At 40.4% G+C, this 19515-nt stretch overlaps 1 protein-coding gene across 1 annotated transcript; it reads right to left on the bottom strand.

The window, feature by feature from the left end:
* Positions 1–7813: 7813 nt before the first annotated feature.
* LOC122021959 (zinc finger A20 and AN1 domain-containing stress-associated protein 5-like) lies at positions 7814–8894 on the bottom strand. The gene is made up of 2 exons (XM_042580147.1): positions 8688–8894; positions 7814–8477 (listed from the first exon to the last, which is right to left on the bottom strand). Exon 2 carries the CDS (start codon positions 8443–8445, stop codon positions 7972–7974), a length of 474 nt encoding a protein of 157 aa, XP_042436081.1. The 5' UTR covers positions 8446–8477; positions 8688–8894; the 3' UTR covers positions 7814–7971.
* Positions 8895–19515: the final 10621 nt, after the last annotated feature.

Here is a 19515-nt window from a genome sequence, read left to right as displayed (position 1 = left end):
GGGGGCTAATCCACCAAAGAATTGAGGGATCGTCCACCTTACGAACAACCGTGGAGTAGGAGCCCTAATCTCTGAACCACGTTAAAGGAAATGTGTTAGCAGTTTGCCTTTTTATTTCTTTGTCTTTAGCTTTCTTTGTATTTATATTAGTTTGTATTTTTGCTGAACAAACTAACAATTATAGGAAGTGATCAATTTGGGGGTGTTGTCTATCCAACCCCTCTTCTAGCTGACCATATGATCCCCAACACTAAAGTCTTAGTCAAAGGATTCACAATGTTAGAATCAGTTGGTACTCTGCATATCCTCACATCTCCTCTATTGATGATTTCTCAAATGAGATGGAAACACTGTAGTATGTGTTTGGATAGTTGATGAGAGTGAGGTTCCTAAGCCTATGCAATAGCTCCATTGTTATCACAATAGAGGTCTATTGGGTTTACTATACTAGGAACAACACCAAGATATGTAATAAATTTCCTAATCCAAATAGCCTCTTTTACTGCAGTTGAATCAGTAATGTACTCGACATCTGTTGTAGAATCAGCGACTGTATTTTGCTTTGAACTCTTCCAGCTCACAGCACCACCATTTAAGTAAAATACATACCTTGACTGTGATCTGGAATCATCCTTGTCAGTTTGAAAGCTAGCATCGATGTAACCCTTTATAGCAAGCTCTTCATCACCTCTAAAGATTAAGAAATAATCTTGAGTTCTTTTCAAGTACTTAAGAATATTCTTGACTGTTGTCTAGTGACCTTCACCTAGATCTGACTATTGTCTAGTGACCTTCACCTAGATCTTCATCACCTCTAAAGATTATTTTTCCTTTTCTTTCCTTTTGATTGATTCAATCATTGATTGGTTCAATCATTGATTGGTTCAATCATTGATTGGCCGACCCCTTGCTTGGGCACCAAGCAAGGGTGGCTGGCCCCTTAAAAAGGAAGAAAATAATTTTTGTAAAAAATTTATAAGCAATGAAGAAAAACTCTTATAAAATTTTACAACCTCTCTTTTAATTCCCTAAAGTGGATGTTAAAAAAAGAAAGTTTTAAAAATTAAAACCAAGTTTTAAAATTTAAAACTTTTCTTCTAAAATTTCCTTTTTTAACATGGTTTACAAAAATAGAAAGTTTCAAATTTAAAACTCCTTTCCTTTTTTCTAAAACCATGAGGATGGTTAAAAAAAGGAAAGTTTTAAAACTTTTAAACTTTCTTTTAAACCATGTGGCCTAATTCAAATAAGGAAAGTTTTATATTTTAAATTTTCTCTTTTAAAACTTGTAGATATCTACAAAGAGAAGATTTTAAAAACAAATTCAAAACGCCCCCTAAACTTTGAATTATGTGGTCGGCCCCCTTCTTGCTTTGGCACCAAGCAAGGGGTCGGCCCCTTTGAGAAGGAAGTGGCCGGCCCCTATGGCTAGGTCACCAAGCCATGGGTCGACCCCCTCTTGGACACCAAGATGGGCTTTTCATGAGTGGATTTAAGGCTTCATTGAGGCTACAACAGGGACCTAGAGGAGAAATTGATTTTGGCCTCCCGATGAGCTTGAGTATCCCGTGTTCACCCCGAACACACAACTCAAGTTCATCAATAATAACTCATTCCACTAGAGAGTTATTATTACACTACCACACCAATCCCAAATTACATTATGGGCTCCTTCTTATTATGAGTGTGTTAGTCTTCCTGTGTTTAAGGTATCGAATGTCCACTAATTAAATGAGTTACTGACAACTCACCTTAATTAATTTCTTAATCCAAGAGTAGTACCACTCAACCTTATCATCATGTCGGACTAAGTCCACCTGCAAGGTTTAACATGACAATCCTTATGAGCTCCTCTTGGGGGCATTCTCAACCTAGATTACTAGGACACAGTTTCCTTCTATAATCAACAACACACACTTTAAGTAATATCATTTCCCAACTTATCGGGCCTATTGATTTATCGAGCTAAATCTCACCCTTTGATAAGTTAAAGAAATAAATACTAAATATATGTGTTTGTTATTATATTAGGATTAAGAGTACACACTTCCATAATAACTAAGGTCTTGTTCTTTTATTAAGTCAGTATAAAAGAACTTACCTTAAATGGTCCTACTCAATACACTCATAGTGTATTAGTATAATTTATTAGTCAAAATAAACTAATATCTAATTACACTACGACTATTCTAATGGTTTGTTCCTTTCCATCTTAGTCGTGAGCTACTGTTTATAATTTATAAGGAATTGATAACATGATTTTCTGTGTGTGACACCACACACCATGTTATCTACAATATAAATCAATTGAATCATATGCAATGACTCAGTTATAACTCGGTCGAGCAGCATAAGAGTCTAGGACAAGTGTGAGAGTAAACTCACTTATAACTTGTAGCTAGGGTGAGAGTCTGGGGCAGCCGACCGGATGGTCGTTGGACACGAGAGACATGCTTGCTTATTACTCGCGATGATTATGAGCGTCTCGAATTTCATAAGTCAGAATTCATTGACTAAGAATTGTTGATTGATGCTAATAAAGTTTTTAAACACTACTAATTGAACTGCTAAATGGTCGATTGAAGCTAAGATAATTTTGATAGAAATTTCTTAAATTTCTTGGAGCCAGTTAGCCACTGTCACTTTCATTTCCATGGATAATTTGACCTGACTTATTTTAACTATAATGAGAATCTAGTTAATTGTTGACTTTGTAAGTACCTCGGGTAAGTTTTGATATAATTAACAAGGTTAAGTTAGGTTATGTTATATTTGATCATTGTGTCTAAGTATGAAGGAACTTAGAAGTACAAGAAGTCGAGCAGAAGACGCGGTTAGTGAGAAGAATGGCACGGGAAGGAAGTTGATGGGCTGAGTGCATCCGAGGGATAAGGTGCTGCTGAAGTATACACCGGGGGGCGCGAAGGACGTGTGCGATGTTCGAGGGATGAGAAGTCAGGGAGGAAGCCTACTTGAGGAGAAGTTCAGAGTTGAGTTCGATTGAGCCTAATTCTGGATGGTCGAAGAATCACCCATTCGACTGGAGCAACAAATGGATAAGTCAACTCTATGTTTGCTTGTCCATACACCATGATCAAGTCCAAACATAATCTTCTCCGAATGAGCATCGATGAAGGGGGATACATTGTAGAAAAAAGCAACGATGAAGGGGAAGCGTCAAATCACGAGACTGACACGGTAAGTAAGGTACGTTCTCTACCTCTCTGATAAATTGTATGGATTTATAAAAATGCTTTCTAGAAGTTCATGTAAACTAAAATCAAAATACGCATAATTAAAAGAAGAAAATACTAAATTAACAGTTACCTTAGCTAATGCATGTCGTCGAGAACATTTCGATAAGTTAAAAGTTGAAAATGAAAAATTGAAAACTCAAATAGAAAAAATGAAAAAGGATCATATATGTTCAAATGATCCATATGTTTCAAACCTTAGAAATAATATAGGATTAAATTAGTTTTTTAGATATCACAAGAGTCAAATTGAAAAATTCCAAGAAATATAATTCCAAGAAAATTCTTATTTAATCCAGTAGCTCGGAATGTATATTGGGTTCCAAAAATATGCATAATCTAGATTTCATTCAAATTAATAATAAATTTGTCAAATAAGAATATTTATGTAAATTTAATTGTTTTGTACACTTATTGTTGATAATCTTGGTTGAAATTTCTTTTTGTAATGTATAAATGAATTAACAATTAGTATAAAATTTTTTGAGATTTTTTTATAATTATCTGATTTTTTTAATTTTTAATCAAATTATGAAATTTTAATTTTTTTAATTTTCTCTGAGATTATTTTTAAAAATTTTAATTTTTTGGATAAAAATTAAATTTTATATATTCAGAAAAATTATCATGATTTTTAAATATAAGATTCTATTTTTAAAACATTTAACTTCAAAAATTATTATTTTTTATTAAAATATTAATACTGGTCAAAATAAATATTTATTTATCGTATAAATTTTTACACAGATCTTTCTATTTCTGTTTGACCACAAGAAAATTTTTAAATATTTTTTGAAACTAAAATGAAATTTCCAAATCTGAGTTTTAATTTTTAGAAATTTAGATATTCTACAGAAAATTCTTGAAAATTTTTCTCAAATTTGGTAACTATTTTAGACATCCTTAGAAAAATTTACAGATTTTTTTCGATGCATGTCCAAATTTTTTGATGTGATCAAAGGAGGAGAAGATTATGTTTAGGGGAGATGTAGGTTTTAAATTATAGGTTTTAGGTTTTATAATTTTTTGTTATAATTACAAAATCAATATTTACTTATGTTATTGTTTGCTTTTATTAACCCTAACTTAACTAGGTTAATGTATATAAAAAAGCAAAGATTGTAAGTACTCTGGGTAAATTTTGATATGATTAACTAGGTTAAGTTACGTCCTATTGTATTTGATCTCTGTGTCTAAGTATCAAGGAACTTAGGAACACAAAAAGTCGAGTGGAAGACGCAGCTTGCCAGAATGATGACATGAGAAGGAAGTCGATAGATTTGGTGCATCTGAGGAACAAAATGCTATGGAAGAGTACACCGACAAATGAGAAGGACGTGCGCGACATTCGAGGGACAAGAAGTAGGGGAGAAAGCCTACTCAAGAAGAAGGTCGGAGTTGGGTTCGGGTGAGCCTAACTCTGGATGGTCGGAGAATCACTCATTCGACTGGAGCATCAACCGGACAAGTCAACTCTGTGTTGACTTGTCCAACCGCCCGGACAGAGTTCAGGTGCCTGGACCATCTTCGATCAGAACAAGCACCCTTTGGAACCATTGCGACGAGGATAACACCTGGAGTCCACGTCAGCACCAATCTAGGTGCCCAAACGGTCTAGGCGCCTGACCAAGGATAAAACGTTATCATCAGGCCGTTGAAGAGTCGTTGCGAGTAGATAAGGCACACCACTAGGGGTGTCTGGACATCGTTCAGATGCCCAGAGATGTCATGTCAGCAAAACGGTTAGTTCGACCAATAGACTATAAATAGAGCTCTAGTCATAAGAGTTAAGAACAACACTTGTTTTCAATTGTCTACTGCTTTCCAAGTTTTCTTTACTTAGTTGTTGTAAGAGCTACTCCGCCAAAAGAAGATTTTTAATAAAGTTTCAAAGTATTAGACTAGCAATCTTCTGATTATAAACCAGTAAATCGATTTTGTCTCTTACTCTTTTTCATATTTATTTTGATTAACTAATATTTTCTATCTTTGCTAAAATCGGAAAGCAAAAGAAAGTGTGTATTTTATTAACAGGCAAATTCACTCTCTCTTACCGACCGCACCAGAACTAACATATTTGAAATTTACCTTTGAGTCGAGTGATCATTTAGTAATACCGACATGTGGCCATTTGGAGATACCAATCGTGTGGCCATTTGGAGATATCGACCGTGTGGCCATTTGGAGATAATGGTCGAGTGGTCATTTAGAAATACCGGTTGAGTGACTATTTAGAAATAACAGGTATCGAGTAGCCATTGAGGGATGAGCCTCCTACTTGATAAGTATAGGGATATAGTCTAAATTTAAACTCTAAAATTTAATTTTTAGACTTATATGTCGAGATGACTTGAGCTGATAATCTCAAGCTACCAAGCAAATGAATGAGCTGCTCGGGATAATTGAATTATCATTTAGAGCTTGGATGAATCTGCTCGGGTTTAAATTTAATTCCATCTTTGATGGGGACTGCGAACGGATCAGATTGTACTGTGCTTTGAAATATTTGTCTCAATTTCTCAATTCCCAAATATTCATGGAATCGGGGAGAGACCAAGAAATTCCAGTTCACTACTCCTGCATTGTAGCGGTGATGCATTTGTCGAAGTCCTCAAGAGTCATGGCAATGTTGATTGTACCGGCTACGTCCATCTTTACGTTTCAGAACAGGTGAATGTCAAATTTGATCTCGTCTAGAAGCTGAGTAGACGGAGGGGCCGATGAGGTGGCTGGGATGTTGACCAAGGAGAGACTTCGAGCTGGGAGCTACGGGCCTAAAGTTGGGACTTGCGGGTCTGTGCATATCACAGACAGAGCCAATGGGAATGTTAGAGCAAGAACCAGGGAGGAGGTCACTGGTGTAGGAACTTTGACGCTCAAGTCAAAACAGTAGCCAGCTAAAAAAATATAGAAGAAGAGTAATAGTAGAACAATAGTATGGATGTGTGTGTGTGAGCGTATGCATGAGCGTACGCGTGAGCGTACGCGTGAGAGTATACGTGAGTGTGAGCGTTTCTGCCTCCTCGGCCAACAAAGAGGCCCCCCCCCCCCCCCCCCCCCCTTTTTTATATTATCTCTTATAACCTCTGTAATAATGAAGTGGTAGAGAATGTCTGGTATCAAAATATGTCAAGTGGTGGATAATGTACGACAGCCTTCCTCATGCTAGAATATGGGAATATTCTCTGATGAGTAACTATTATTCTCCGACAAATTATTACGATTTCCTAACAATGTTGTCTCCTATAGAAGATCCGATCGGTTTTAAGACCAGGTAGATGTAACTAGGAACTACACCCAAGAGAGATGAGAAATTGAGTTTGAAGCTTTTGTTTATGAGTGGGTTGTTAAGCACGTATGCTCGGCCGACTCTAGAGTCGGCCGGATTTATTCTGAGAATTTTATATTGGAGAAGTAGGGAGTTGGACCCCGTAAATCTAATTTTCCCTCGGTATATAAGTTCGACCAGCACTAGAGCTGACAAGGCTTATGCTAAGAACCTTATATTGAAAGAGTAGGGAGCTGGGTCCCGTAAATCTGACCGGCTATGTAACCGCCCGAATTTATATTGAAAACTTTATTTTTAAGAGGTGATTCAATTGGATATATATACCTAAACTTTGACTATTGCCTAACTTTAATTTGACCATATTATTATCTTAATTATCAATTCCACATTATATTTAGGATCACGCATAATACATTATTTCATACAGCTACAACCTTTACGTCATCCAGAAATTTTACAAGAAGACGGCGAGAGACGAAGAGTAAACAAACCGAGTATATCCTATCATGTTCCAAAACGCTCTATTATCATTTTTACTCAATTTTTAATAGAATCGTTCATCCTGTCATCCCAAATCAATTCGGTATAACATCACGTGGCAAAAGTGGAACACTCCACCTTAATGATCTGATCAATTAGTTAATGATGGTTACTAATTTCTAGTATCTCTGTCAAATCCGAAAAATATAATTTCAATTAATTTTATTAATTAAGAGATGATCTCCATCTAATAAAATTTTTTCATAAATTATCAAAAACAAATTAAGCACACACTTTGATTAATATAAAAGTCCAACATTTTTTAATTACACTTTTCATTTAGAGAAAAAATTCCTACAAACATATTATACTTGGGGTTCAAACGGATTATGTCTCCCATTTAAAAAAAAAATCTTACAAACATAAATACATAAGTGATTGATCAATTCGTTCAAGAACTGTATAAAAGAGATAATTTATGATGACTAAACAAATAAATAGATGAGGAGTCAGTTATACAGGATGCAAAAATTTTACAAAAATTTACACCCCCAACCTTAAGATTCAACCCCGAAACCTTACGTCACAAATAACCATTCACTTTCCACGTCGCTATGTCCGTGGGAGAGCTTCTGTATAACACCACGATCCACTCCAACCACGCGTAAACGGCAACATCCACTTTACCATCATCTTTATTAGCATTAAATAATGTCTAATATAAAAATTATATATAATTAAGGCACTAAATTTAAAAAAAAATCTAATAATAGCACAAGTCGATCAGACGTTCCATCACCACTCACAACCACTAAATTAATAATAAAAGTAAAAAAAAAAAAAAAACAGGGAGCACATCCACCGATGAACCATCAATGATCGATCATCGCGTCGGGACGGCGATCTCGCAGCCGTCGATTCGGGAGAGGCAGAGGTAAGGAAATTGTTTCAGATCTTCCGGAGCTTGTCGCCCTTGACGACAGGGTTGGCGCGGGCGATGGCGGCGCGGCCGGCCGCCTTGAAATCGAAGCTGCACCCGTGCTGCTCTGCGTAGCGGTGGGTGCCGCAGTAGGTGGCGCCGCATCGGCACTGAAATCCCGTCAGCTCTACTCGCTTACGGCAACTAGCGCACCGTCTCGGTCCCACCGTTGCCCTGTCTTCCTTCGTCTCCACCTCTTCTACCTGATCTGCCACCGCCGCGATCGCGGCTCGGGTCGCGGAGGTTTTGGGGCTGGAGTTCTCGGCGGCGACCTTACCGGCGGCAGAATCTTGAATCTGCCGACGCGGCCGCCGCTCCTCCTCCTCCACACAGTGATCGCGGTAGCACTTGGAGCAGAGGTCGAGCGTCGCGGGGCTCCCAAAGAAGCCGCAGTTGTTCGCGCAGAGGCGGTGACCCTCCTCGAATCGCTGCTCCTCCGCCATCCTCCTCGCTGATCCTCTCCCGATCAATCAATCTACGAGCAGCAAAAAAGGTAAAATCAAAGTCGACAGAAAGATCCAAGCAATGGATGTACCTCATCTATTTCTTTGGAAAAAAAATGAAGCAGCAAAAATCAAATCTTTGGCGTTACGGTTCATCAATCCGTTGCTTTCGGTGGAAGCCTACTGAATCCCAATAGAAAATTCAACACCGCACAGAGAACAGATGAGAAAAGAAATAATACCTTGAGAAAGTAAAAGGGAAAGGAAGACGGTGGCGGCAGCGGCGGCGGCGATGGATTTGGTGCTGGGTTATCGTTTGGGACTGGAAATGGAAACAGATGAGCCCATGCCGGATCGTGGCAGAGGGAAAGAGGGATTAAATGGGGGAAATAAATTATAATTATAATTTTTATAATTCATAATTTATATTAGAATCAGAAAAACGGAAGGCGGGCGGTGGACTGGAAATTGAGCTGGGTACGATAAAACAAACATAAAGAATTTGGATTTAAAAAACAAAAGAACGTCTTTATTTTTTTTAAATGAGAGGTTTTTTTTTTATCTCTCATTAGTAATTCAAGTCGAGTATATTATTTTTAATATTATCTCCGTCTAAATTTTAAATCAGTCAGATACATTATAATTATAATTATTATTATCTTACTATCTTACTATTTTATTAAAAATCTCCCTCCTTTACTAACTAATTTTAATGAAGCCTAAAATAAATTTATATTAATATCATTTTTTCTATTCACACTAAAAATAATTCCAAGATTTATTAGTAATTCCACAAACGAAATAATCAGTGATCTAGAGTTCGAGACTCTGCATATTATTATGAATTTTTCTCATTATTAATTTTTTCTGATATTTTATATAAAAAAAATATAGTTCTCTTTAGTCCCACATCTTAGAATTGACAACACTATAATCAAAGAAGCTTGTATAAATATTTTAGACCGACAATGTTAAAAAATATAATTTTCTTAATTTTTTTACTAAGATAAGTATAATACTAAATTAAATTAATTTTTTTCATAGGGAAGTCGTAAGGTGACACTCGAAAATTTAAATAATTCGGATTTTCAAACACTCCAATAATTTAAATTTTCAAAAGTTACTTTACCCTAATAACCCTTTAATACTAAAATATTTTAATTAATATAATTTTAAGGGTCAATTTTTATATTACAGATTTACTGTGACGCATTTTTAAAGAAAGTAATTGCTCTAACTCCCTGAAATAGTCTTATATAATATTGTTAGAATAATAATAATATTTGTTTTATAATTAGATTTGATTATTTTATTCGGATGAGTTAAATAATATATTTTAAACAGGGCACAAATCAAATAAACGCTCACCGTCGGGCATCCCATTTCTCATTAAAATCAAATGTACATCCCTATGTGTTTCTTAAGGTTATCTGTCCGAAATACCCTCGTATTAGTTGATCAGTCTTGTAGAAATTAACAATTAGTTTTTACACGTAAAAATTAGCAAACAAGAGTAAAAGTTAGGAACTAATTTTTACATGTAAAATCTAGTTACTAGCTTTTACAATGATAAATGATCCCGTCTGAAAATTGAGTCAGACAAAGATTGATCGTGCTATCGATGGTGCTGACGGAGAGTCGCTGAGACGCCTGGTTGATCTAGCACCTACCGGAAGGGTTACCACGAGCGGATGACGAGGGGTGATGACGGGGACGACGACGCGAGGGCTCTGCGCACACTTAGACAAGTCGCCTCTACGTTAGAGACCAAGAACCAGGGAAAAAGTCTACGGGTCAGACCCTCCGACGCTCAAGTCAGGTATTTTTTCCCCAGAATCACAGTGAAAGAACGAAAAGTAAAAGACGAGAATGAAAAGACGAGTGAGCGTACCTGCATAGAGACAAAGTCTCCCTTTTTATATGGTAGTGGATGCTTCTGGAATCTGGCGAGTGTCAAGGAATGTCGGGTGTCAGGATTTGTCTAGAGGTGAATGACATGTGACATCTTTCTATAGGTCTGGGGAGGGATCAGGAGACAACGAGTCATAGACCGTTAGCATATTCCCTGACATATGGTGATTATTTTCTGACGGGTTGTTACGATTCTATGGCTTAATTGTTGCGTAATGCCTATTCGCTCTGATATGTTAACCTTAGACTGGGTCTTCGTACCTGTAAATCTTGACCTGTATGCCCAGACCTGCCTTCCCTAGCGCATTCTCCGGCTTGTGTTTGTTGTCCCACAAATCTAGATATGTACGTCCCGCCCTACATTTGCTATTCAGTCTATCTCAGTAGGTCCAGATTTGCGCCTACTGCCTGTCAATCGAGGCCCTTGCTTATCGTTCCTTAAGTCTCGTCTCGTATGCACGGCCCTGTTCCGTATATTACCCTAACCTGTAAGCCTTCGTCCATGTATCATATTCCGCAACTCTATAAGTCCTGACCTGTAACCCTTGGTTCGCATATCCGGACTTGTACACTTTGGTCTGTGTATCCTGTACCGCAAGTTTATAAGTTCTGTCTTGTAATCCTTGGTTTGCATATCCCGACCTGTACGCTTTGGTCCGTGTATCTTGTGTCGCGAGTCTATAAATCCTGCCCTGTAATCCTTGGTTTGCATATCCCGACCTGTACGCTTTAGTCCTCGTATCTTGTTCCGCAAGTCTGTAAGTCCTGACCTGTAATCCTTGGTTTGCATATCCCGATCTGTACGCTTTGATCCGGGTATCCTGACCCGCAAGTCCGTAAGTCCTTGTTAGGATCTTCGGATGGCTAGAGAGGGGGGGTGTGAATAGCCTCCTCTAAAACTTAACTAAAATCTTCAATCAAATCGTTAGCGCAGCAGAAATATGCACATGAAAATCTAATACAAGGAAAAGAAAGACACACACCACTAACACCAGTATGTACGAGGTGTTGGTGCAATATCCCTCAGGTCAAGGTTGACCTGGGTAACCAAGCTGAGTCTTGGTTTGGGTTTAGATGTTTGACAATAAGATATTGATTGAAGAAGAGTCAAGTAGGTCAAGGTTGACTGGATACTTGATTGGGAAGTCCTAACTGGGATGTTAGGCTAAATGAAAGTCCTGGTGAGTGAAGCCAGGCAGAAGAAAAGTCCTGGTGAGTGAAGCCAGGCAGAAGGAAGTCCTAGTGAGTGAAGCTAGGCAAATGGAAATCCTGGTGAGTGAAGCCAGGTGAAAGTCCTAGTGAGTGAAGCTAGGCAGATGGAAATCCTGGTGAGTGAAGCTAGGTGAAAATCCTGGTGAGTGAAGCCAGGCAAGGGAAAATCCAGATGGATCAAGGATGATTGGACATCTGGTGTTGGGAAGTCCAAGTAGGTCAAAGGATTGACTGGATACTTGGCATGAAAGAAAAGTCCAAGTAGGTCAAAGGGATTGACCGGATACTTGGCACAGAGAAAAGTCCAAGTGGGTCAAAGGGATTGACCGGACACTTGGTAAGGGAGTCCTAGCAGGTCAAGGGAGTGACTAGATGCTAGGCATGACATACCAACAGGTCAAGGTTGACCGAATGTTGGTTAGGGATGTTTGGGACTTGGTTTTGGACAAAACCAGCGTCGGATCGATCCGTGGATCGATCCAGCTCGGATCGATCGGATCGATCCGCACCGCCCCAACAGAGCTTCTGGATCGATCCGTGGATCGATCCAGATGTCCCAATCGATCAGTGGATCGATTGGGACGCGGCTGCTTCGCGCGATAAGCGCTGGATCGATCGATCCAGGCGCGTTTCCAGAGCACAGAGGCGCTCTGGATCGATCCGTGGATCGATCCAAAGCCTCCCCGATCGATTGGGAACATTCGAATCGATCGGGATCCGACCGTTGACATCGTTTATAGCTGCAGGCGTTCGATGGCTGCGGTAAGAACTTCACCGATTCATTCCAGATTCATCACAGCTCCTCCCCAGCACTCTCTAAGCTCCTCACCGCCAGTTCTTGAAGGTTCTTGGAGGTTCATCCAAGTCAAGAGGCGAGTTGCAACGAGAAGAAGAAGAAGCTAGGGTTTTTACTGCATCTCTTGTAAGCTTTTGCTTATTCTTTACTACCCTTTCTTCTACTTGTATTGAGAGTCTTGTAGGGCTTCTCCGCCTTCGGTAGTTACCGAAAAGGAGTGTTTATTAGTGGAGGTGTGTGTGTGTGCGTGGATCCTTGGACTAGTCACCTCTTGTGAGGTGGATACCAAGTAAAATCCTATTGTTAGCATTGTTGTAGTTTGTTTCTTTGTATTCCGCTGCGCATCACTTCTAAAGAAACAAGCAACGAAGCACGACGAGCTATTCACCCCCTCTAGCTACTTTTGGTCCTAACAAGTGGTATCAGAGCGAGGCCGCTCTTCACCGGAATCATCGCCGGAAGGGTCAAGCATAACAAGAATCCAGAGAGGGTGACTCTTTGGAGCAAGACCAAGAGGAGGACTCCGAGGTTGAGAGATACTCAATCTCCGAAGAAGAGGAAATCCAAGAAGCTTCATCCTCAAGGGAATGCAACGAAGGGAACAAGGAGGGAGCATACTCCTTGTTTCATATTCAAGATGATGAAGCCTCCACCTCTAGGATTGAGGGGGAGCAATCCTTGGTGACACCGGATCAAGAAGAAGAAGAAGCTTCTACATCCGGGTCAAGAGAAGCTTCTACCTCCGGATCCAAAGAAAAAGATGCCACCCCTACAAGCAAAGGTATAAATATTTCAATTAATAATAAAAATCATATTATATGCTTTGAGTGTAGGGAACATGGGCACTACAAGAGCAAGTGCCCTAAATTGGCCAAGAAGAAGGGCCAAGTGGCACAAAAGGGCAAGGCGAAGCCCAAGGAGATCATTCCCAACACAAAGAAGAGCAAGGAGCATATTATATGCTTCTCTTGCAATCAAAAGGGGCATTACCGAAGTCAATGCCCCAAGGGGAAGAAGGTGGTCAAGGCTCAAGGAGGCACTAGGCAAGGGGGAGCCTCCAAGGTAAAGAAGAAGGTAACATTTATTGAGCCTACCCCTTTACATTATGGTAAAAAGCATGATAGTTCTAACTTTTATCATTTTAATGCGATTTACCATAAGAATAGGAAGCATGAGGGCTTTAAGGAAAAGCATGTGGCCCTACATGCCAAAACTACTATCCCTAAGGCTAGGAATGTAGGTAAAAACCTAGGCGATAACTCTAAGGATGTAAGATACAAGCCTAGAAACAAAAATGCTCATGGATCAAATGAAAAACCAAAAACTAAGGACTTAGTGATAGAAAATCAAGTCTTGAGGTCAAGACTTGATAAAATGGAAAAGACCCTAAAAAGGATGGAAAATATCCTATTAGGGCAAAATGAGCATAACCTAGGTCTAGGAGTACAAAAGTCATCCAATGGCCATAGAGGTTTGGGATACAAACCAAAGGCTAAGAAGGATGTGCCCTCTTACCATAGAGTTCCATATAGTTATGGAACAAACCCTAGGTCTAGTGGTCAAGCCAAGAATACTAGGGAAGTCATCCCTAAGAGTATTTTTGCAATAAATGTGACTAAGATTTCTAAATGTGCATAGCTATGATCTAGTCAGGATCGTGCAATGCCTCATCAACTAATTTTGGTTCGATTTCTGAGATCAAGGCGACCTCATTAGACTCATTTCTAAAGAATGATCTGGTTCTAACCCCTTGTTGGATGTCTCCAACAATCTGGTCTTGAGGATGACTAGATGCTATCCTAGACTGCCTTGGTGTTGGCGGTGTCTCATGAGTGGTCTCACTGGACACAGGCAAGGACTCAGTATCAGGCAAAGGATCAGCCTGAGCCCTTTGTTGCCTTTGTTCATCATCATCGGAGTTAACTTCGACTCTTTCTATATTTTAATCATTCAAACTTAGACTTCTAAGTTCAAATTGAATTTCTCCTACATCCCTCGATTGATCATTTGATTTAGGGATTTCTTCAAATGCTACATCTGAGGACTCTTCAATCAATTTAGTCCTATTGTTGTAGACTCGATAGGCTTTGCTGATGAGAGAGTACCCGACCAGTATCCCTTCATCAGCCTTAGCCGTGAACTTTCGAAGATGATCCTTGGTGTTCAAGATAAACACCTTACAACCAAACACCCTAAGATGTTTAATTGTAGGGGGTTTTCCAAACCAAAGTTCATGGGGAGTCTTTCCTAAAACCTATGTATCAAGACTCGGTTTTGCACATAGCAAGCTGTATTTACAGCTTCAGCCCATAAGTAGCTCGGTAGTGAGTACTCATTGAGCATGCTTCGTGCAGCCTCTTGCAAGACTCGATTCTTTCTCTCCACAACCCCATTTTGCTGTGGGGTCCTTGGAGTAGAGAACTCATGCCTATATCCTTTTTCTTGACAAAATTCTAAAAATCTATGATTTTGAAATTCTCCACCATGATCACTTCTAATTGTTTTAATTGTTGTTGATTTTTCATTTTCAATTCTTCTACAAAAGGAAACAAAAATATCTATGGTTTGATCCTTATTTTTCAAAAAGAAAGTCCATGTATATCTAGTAAAGTCATCAATGATCACTAAGAATATCTACTTCCATTCAATGAAATGACATTACTACAATCAAATAAGTCCATATGCAATAAAGCTAAAGCAGTAGAGGTACTTACAGCGCTTTTACCTTTATGAGACACTTTTGTTTGCTTACCCTTTTGACATGCATCACATAATTTTGTCTTTTGGTACTTAATGCTTGGTAGGCCTCGCACTAATCCTTTGTTGGCCAGCTTTCGAATATTCTTCATGTTTACGTGGGCCAACCTCCTATGCCAAAGCCATGATTCTTCTTCTTTTGACATGAAGCACTTAGCAGAGGCATTAGTAGCACTTTTAAAAGATACTTGATAAATGTTATCTACCCTTTTGCCTACTAGTACCGTGTCAAGTGTGTCAATGTGTTTGACCAGACATTGACTTGAATGAAACTCAATTGTGTAACCTGTATCACACAATTGGCTGACACTTAGGAGATTAAAGGTCATCCCCTTGACTAGAAGGACATTCTTGATTTGGAGACATTCAGATATATGAATGTCTCCAACTCCTATAACCTTAAGGCTACCATTATTACCAAATGATACATTACCTCTATTTTTATTTTGAAGGGTGGTAAAGAGTGACTTGTCCCCGGTCACGTGCTTGGAGCATCCACTATCAACAAACCAAGTTGATAGATGCTCCCCCTTGACCAATGCCTACAAGACACGAAAAATAGATGTTTTAGGTACCCAAATCTTGGGACCTAATGCATCTACAATGAAAGACCTAGGAACCCATGCCTTGGTCACAACCTTCCTAGTCTCATGAACCCTAGAAGCATGTGATCTATGAAATTGGGTTCTAGACACTAGTGAAATGAAACTAGACTCCTTAGGTTGATATCCTAACCCAGCCTTGTTGTAGACCACCCTTTAGGCATTTAGAATCATATCTAAGGTCTTAGAGCTAGTTGAGAATTTTTCAAGCATTTTCTTGAGTCTCTCAACTTCACCCTTTAAGGCTTTGTTTTCATCCTCAAGGACCTCTAGATGTAGGTCATCAACCTCATCTTCCCTAAGGGCCCTCAAGTGCTCTACTTCATCTTTTAATGATTTAATTTGAGTTTTTGATTTCTTAAGCAAAGTAGATAAATGTGCAATGGTTTTATAACATTTCTCTAAATGAGGAGAGGTTACCTCTTCATCATCCGAAGATGATGAAGCCGCGGTTGAGGTGTCACTTGTGTCACCATCACTCCCGGAATCCGGTTCCTCCCTTGCCATGAACGCTAATTGACATGTGTTTTTCTCCTTCTTCTCTTCCTCCGATGAGCTTGAGGAGGATTCATCCCAAGTAGCCTTGAGAGCTTTCTTCTTCTTGGCCCTTTCCTCCTTCTTCTTGAGTTTTGGACACTCGCTCCGATAGTGTCCTTTCTTGTTACACTCATAACAAGTAACATTAGTTTTATCAACATTTTGATCGATAGGTTTACCTTTCCCTTTGTATCTCCGGCTTCTTCTCATGATTCTCCTTACAAAGTTGGTCATCTCGCTTGATGATGATCCACCTTCATCATCGGACTCGGAGGAGGATGAGGATGAGGATGAGGATGAAGGAATCTCTTTTTCCTTCTTCTTTTCTTTCTTCCTTCTTCCATCTTTGCTCTTTTCTCCTGCAACTAAGGCAATACTTTCTCTTTTTGACCCTTGTTAGCAAACTCATGGAGTTCCATTTCACAAAAAAATTCATCTACTTTAACAATTGAAAGGTCCTTGGAGACCTTGTAGGCATCTATCATAGATGACCACAGGGCATTCCTAGGAAAGGCTTTGAGAGCATACCTTACGAGATCGCGATTCTCTACGCATTCATCTACGAAATGAAGACCATTGATAATTTCTTTGAACCTTCCGTGTAGTTCACTTACCGTCTCGTTCTCCTTCATGGTGAGGTTTTGTAGTTGATTTAAGAATAAATCTCTCTTGGCGATCCGAGAGTCTCGAGTTCCTTCTTGGAGCTCGATGAGCTTGTTCCACAAGTCTTTTACGCTCGTGAATGGACCTACCTTGACGAGTTGATCCTTGGCTATCCCACATTGTAGAGTGACCACTGCCTTGGCATCAGCTTGTCCTTTGCGAGTTTGCTCGGTGGACCACCTTGATGAGTCAAGTTCCTTACCTTCTTCGTCCTTCGAAGGTGTAAACCCTTCCTTGACGGAGAACCACATTGAGATGTCGGTCTTGAGATAATATTCCATGCGGCTCTTCCAGTATTGAAAGTCTGCTCCGTCGAAGTAGGGTGGACGATTGGTGCTAAACCCTTCCTTCATAGCCATCTTCTTGCTCTTTAGGGTGTTAATCCGGATGAAGAGCACCTTGCTCTGATACCACTTGTTAGGATCTTCGGATGGCTAGAGAGGGGGGGTGTGAATAGCCTCCTCTAAAACTTAACTAAAATCTTCAATCAAATCGTTAGCGCAGCGAAAATATGCACATGAAAATCTAATACAAGGAAAAGAAAGACATACACCACTAACACCAGTATGTACGAGGTTCAGGGATAACTTGCCCCTACTCCTCGGCGTGTCCGTAAGGTGGACGATCCCTTGATCTTTCGGTAGATCACACCCCGGATAGATACCGGCTAAAGATTTCTCCTTCTCGGTGGAGTAACCTCTCCACAAAGTCTCAGAAGATATGTAAATAAAGAACAAGACTTACAGATCAGTGGCTAAAGAGAATGAAGAAAAACGCTCACAGCCACGCGAAGACAACAGTTAAACAGAGCACAATAAGGAAGCACAGCCAAGAACTCAAAGCTCAGCACCCTTGCTTGATCGACCGAGAGGTTTTTTTTTTTCGAACCTCTCTTCATCCTTCTTCTTATGCCTCTGCTTCCACTACGTTCAGCCTGTCCCGAATTGCTGTCAACCAGCACCGAATCCCTGTTGCAAGCTACGACGTCGCCAATCACTCTTCCTCCTCCTCTGGTTCTCTGAACTCACACCAATAGAACCCATGGTCTTCACTGGGGTCTCTGAGCTCGAACCAATGAGTAAGAGTCAAGCTGATTCCCAACTGATCGCAGCCAGATCACAGCCTGATCGCAGCCAGTAACCGTTGATGCTCCAATTGCACCATTTGCAGCAAAACACAGTAGAAAGAACCCTTTGTCTTATTCTTCTGATGGAGCTTAATTTGAATTTAAGCATTGGCATGATACCTGCAACCTGCAACTTAAAAAGCTAATAGCAGATGGTTAAATCAGATGGATCAGAAGTTGCAGAGAAACAGCAGAAACTTCAAACAGTATTGTGGATCGGTCAATAGATCGATCCACAGCTTGTTGGACCGATCAGGCTATGGCCTGATCGGTCCAGGAGAGCTCTGATCGATCTGTGGACCGATCAGGCTATAGGTGGATCGGTCCACAGACCGATCCCCTATACTCTCTCCTGAACTTCATTGCCTCCTGATCGGTCTCCAGACCGATCAGTAAATCTCACAGAGTGTTACTGATTGGTTACTGATCGGTTACAGACCGATCAGTAATTCTCACAGTGAGTTACTGATTGGTTACTGATCGGTCTGGTGACCGATCAGATAACCATAGTATCACTGGATCGGTCAACAGACCGATCAGATATCCATAGTATCACTGGATCGGTCAACAGACCGATCCAATGCCTATGTAGGTAGGTTTAGAGCTTCGCAGCCCTAAACCCTAAAGTCTTCCTGGTCTAGAGAACGAGCTACCGAGCCCTCTCTGACCTAGTCCGGAGAACGAGCTACCGACCCCTCTCCGACTTCATCCGGTCTAGAGAACGAGTTACCGAGCCCTCTCTGACCTAGTCCGGAGAATGAGCTACCGAGCCCTCTCCGACTTCGTCCGGTCCAAAGAACGAGCTACCGAGCCCTCTCTGACCTAGTCCGGAGAGCGAGCTACCGACCCCTCTCCGACTTCGTCCGGTCCAGAGGACGAGCTACCGAGCCCTCTCAGACCTAGTCCGGAGAATGAGCTACCGAGCCCTCTCCGACTTCGTTCGGTCCAGAGAATGAGCTACCGAGCCCTCTCTGACCTAGTCCGGAGAACGAGCTACCGAGCCCTCTCCGACTTCGTCCGATCCAGAGAACGAGCTACCGAGCCCTCTCTGACCTAGTCCAGAGAACGAGCTACCGAGCCTTCTCCGACTTCGTCCGGTCTAGAGAACGAGCTACCGAGCCCTCTCTGACCTAGTCTGGAGAACGAGCTACCGAGCCCTCTCTGACTTCGCGTGCCAAGTTTCCATACTTGGACTTTTCCCTTCCACCTGATCAACATTGATCAGTAATCAATCCGAGTTTAATTAATATCTGATACAAACTTAAATCAGTGTCAACATCAAAACAACAGCCAGGTCAGACCGTATCAACAGTCCTGACATGTAATCATTGATTTGCATGTCCTGATCTGTACGCTTTGATCCGGGTATCCCGACCCGCAAGTCCGTAAGTCCTGATCTGTAATCCTTGGTTTGCATATCCCGACCTGTACGCTTTAGTTCTCGTATCTTGTTCCGCAAGTGCATA

This window comes from Zingiber officinale, chromosome 9A, assembly GCF_018446385.1.
Source record: "Zingiber officinale cultivar Zhangliang chromosome 9A, Zo_v1.1, whole genome shotgun sequence".
Taxonomy (NCBI): domain Eukaryota; kingdom Viridiplantae; phylum Streptophyta; class Magnoliopsida; order Zingiberales; family Zingiberaceae; genus Zingiber; species Zingiber officinale.
Note: the sequence above shows the minus strand (reverse complement) of the source record. Positions and strands in the feature narration are given on the sequence as shown.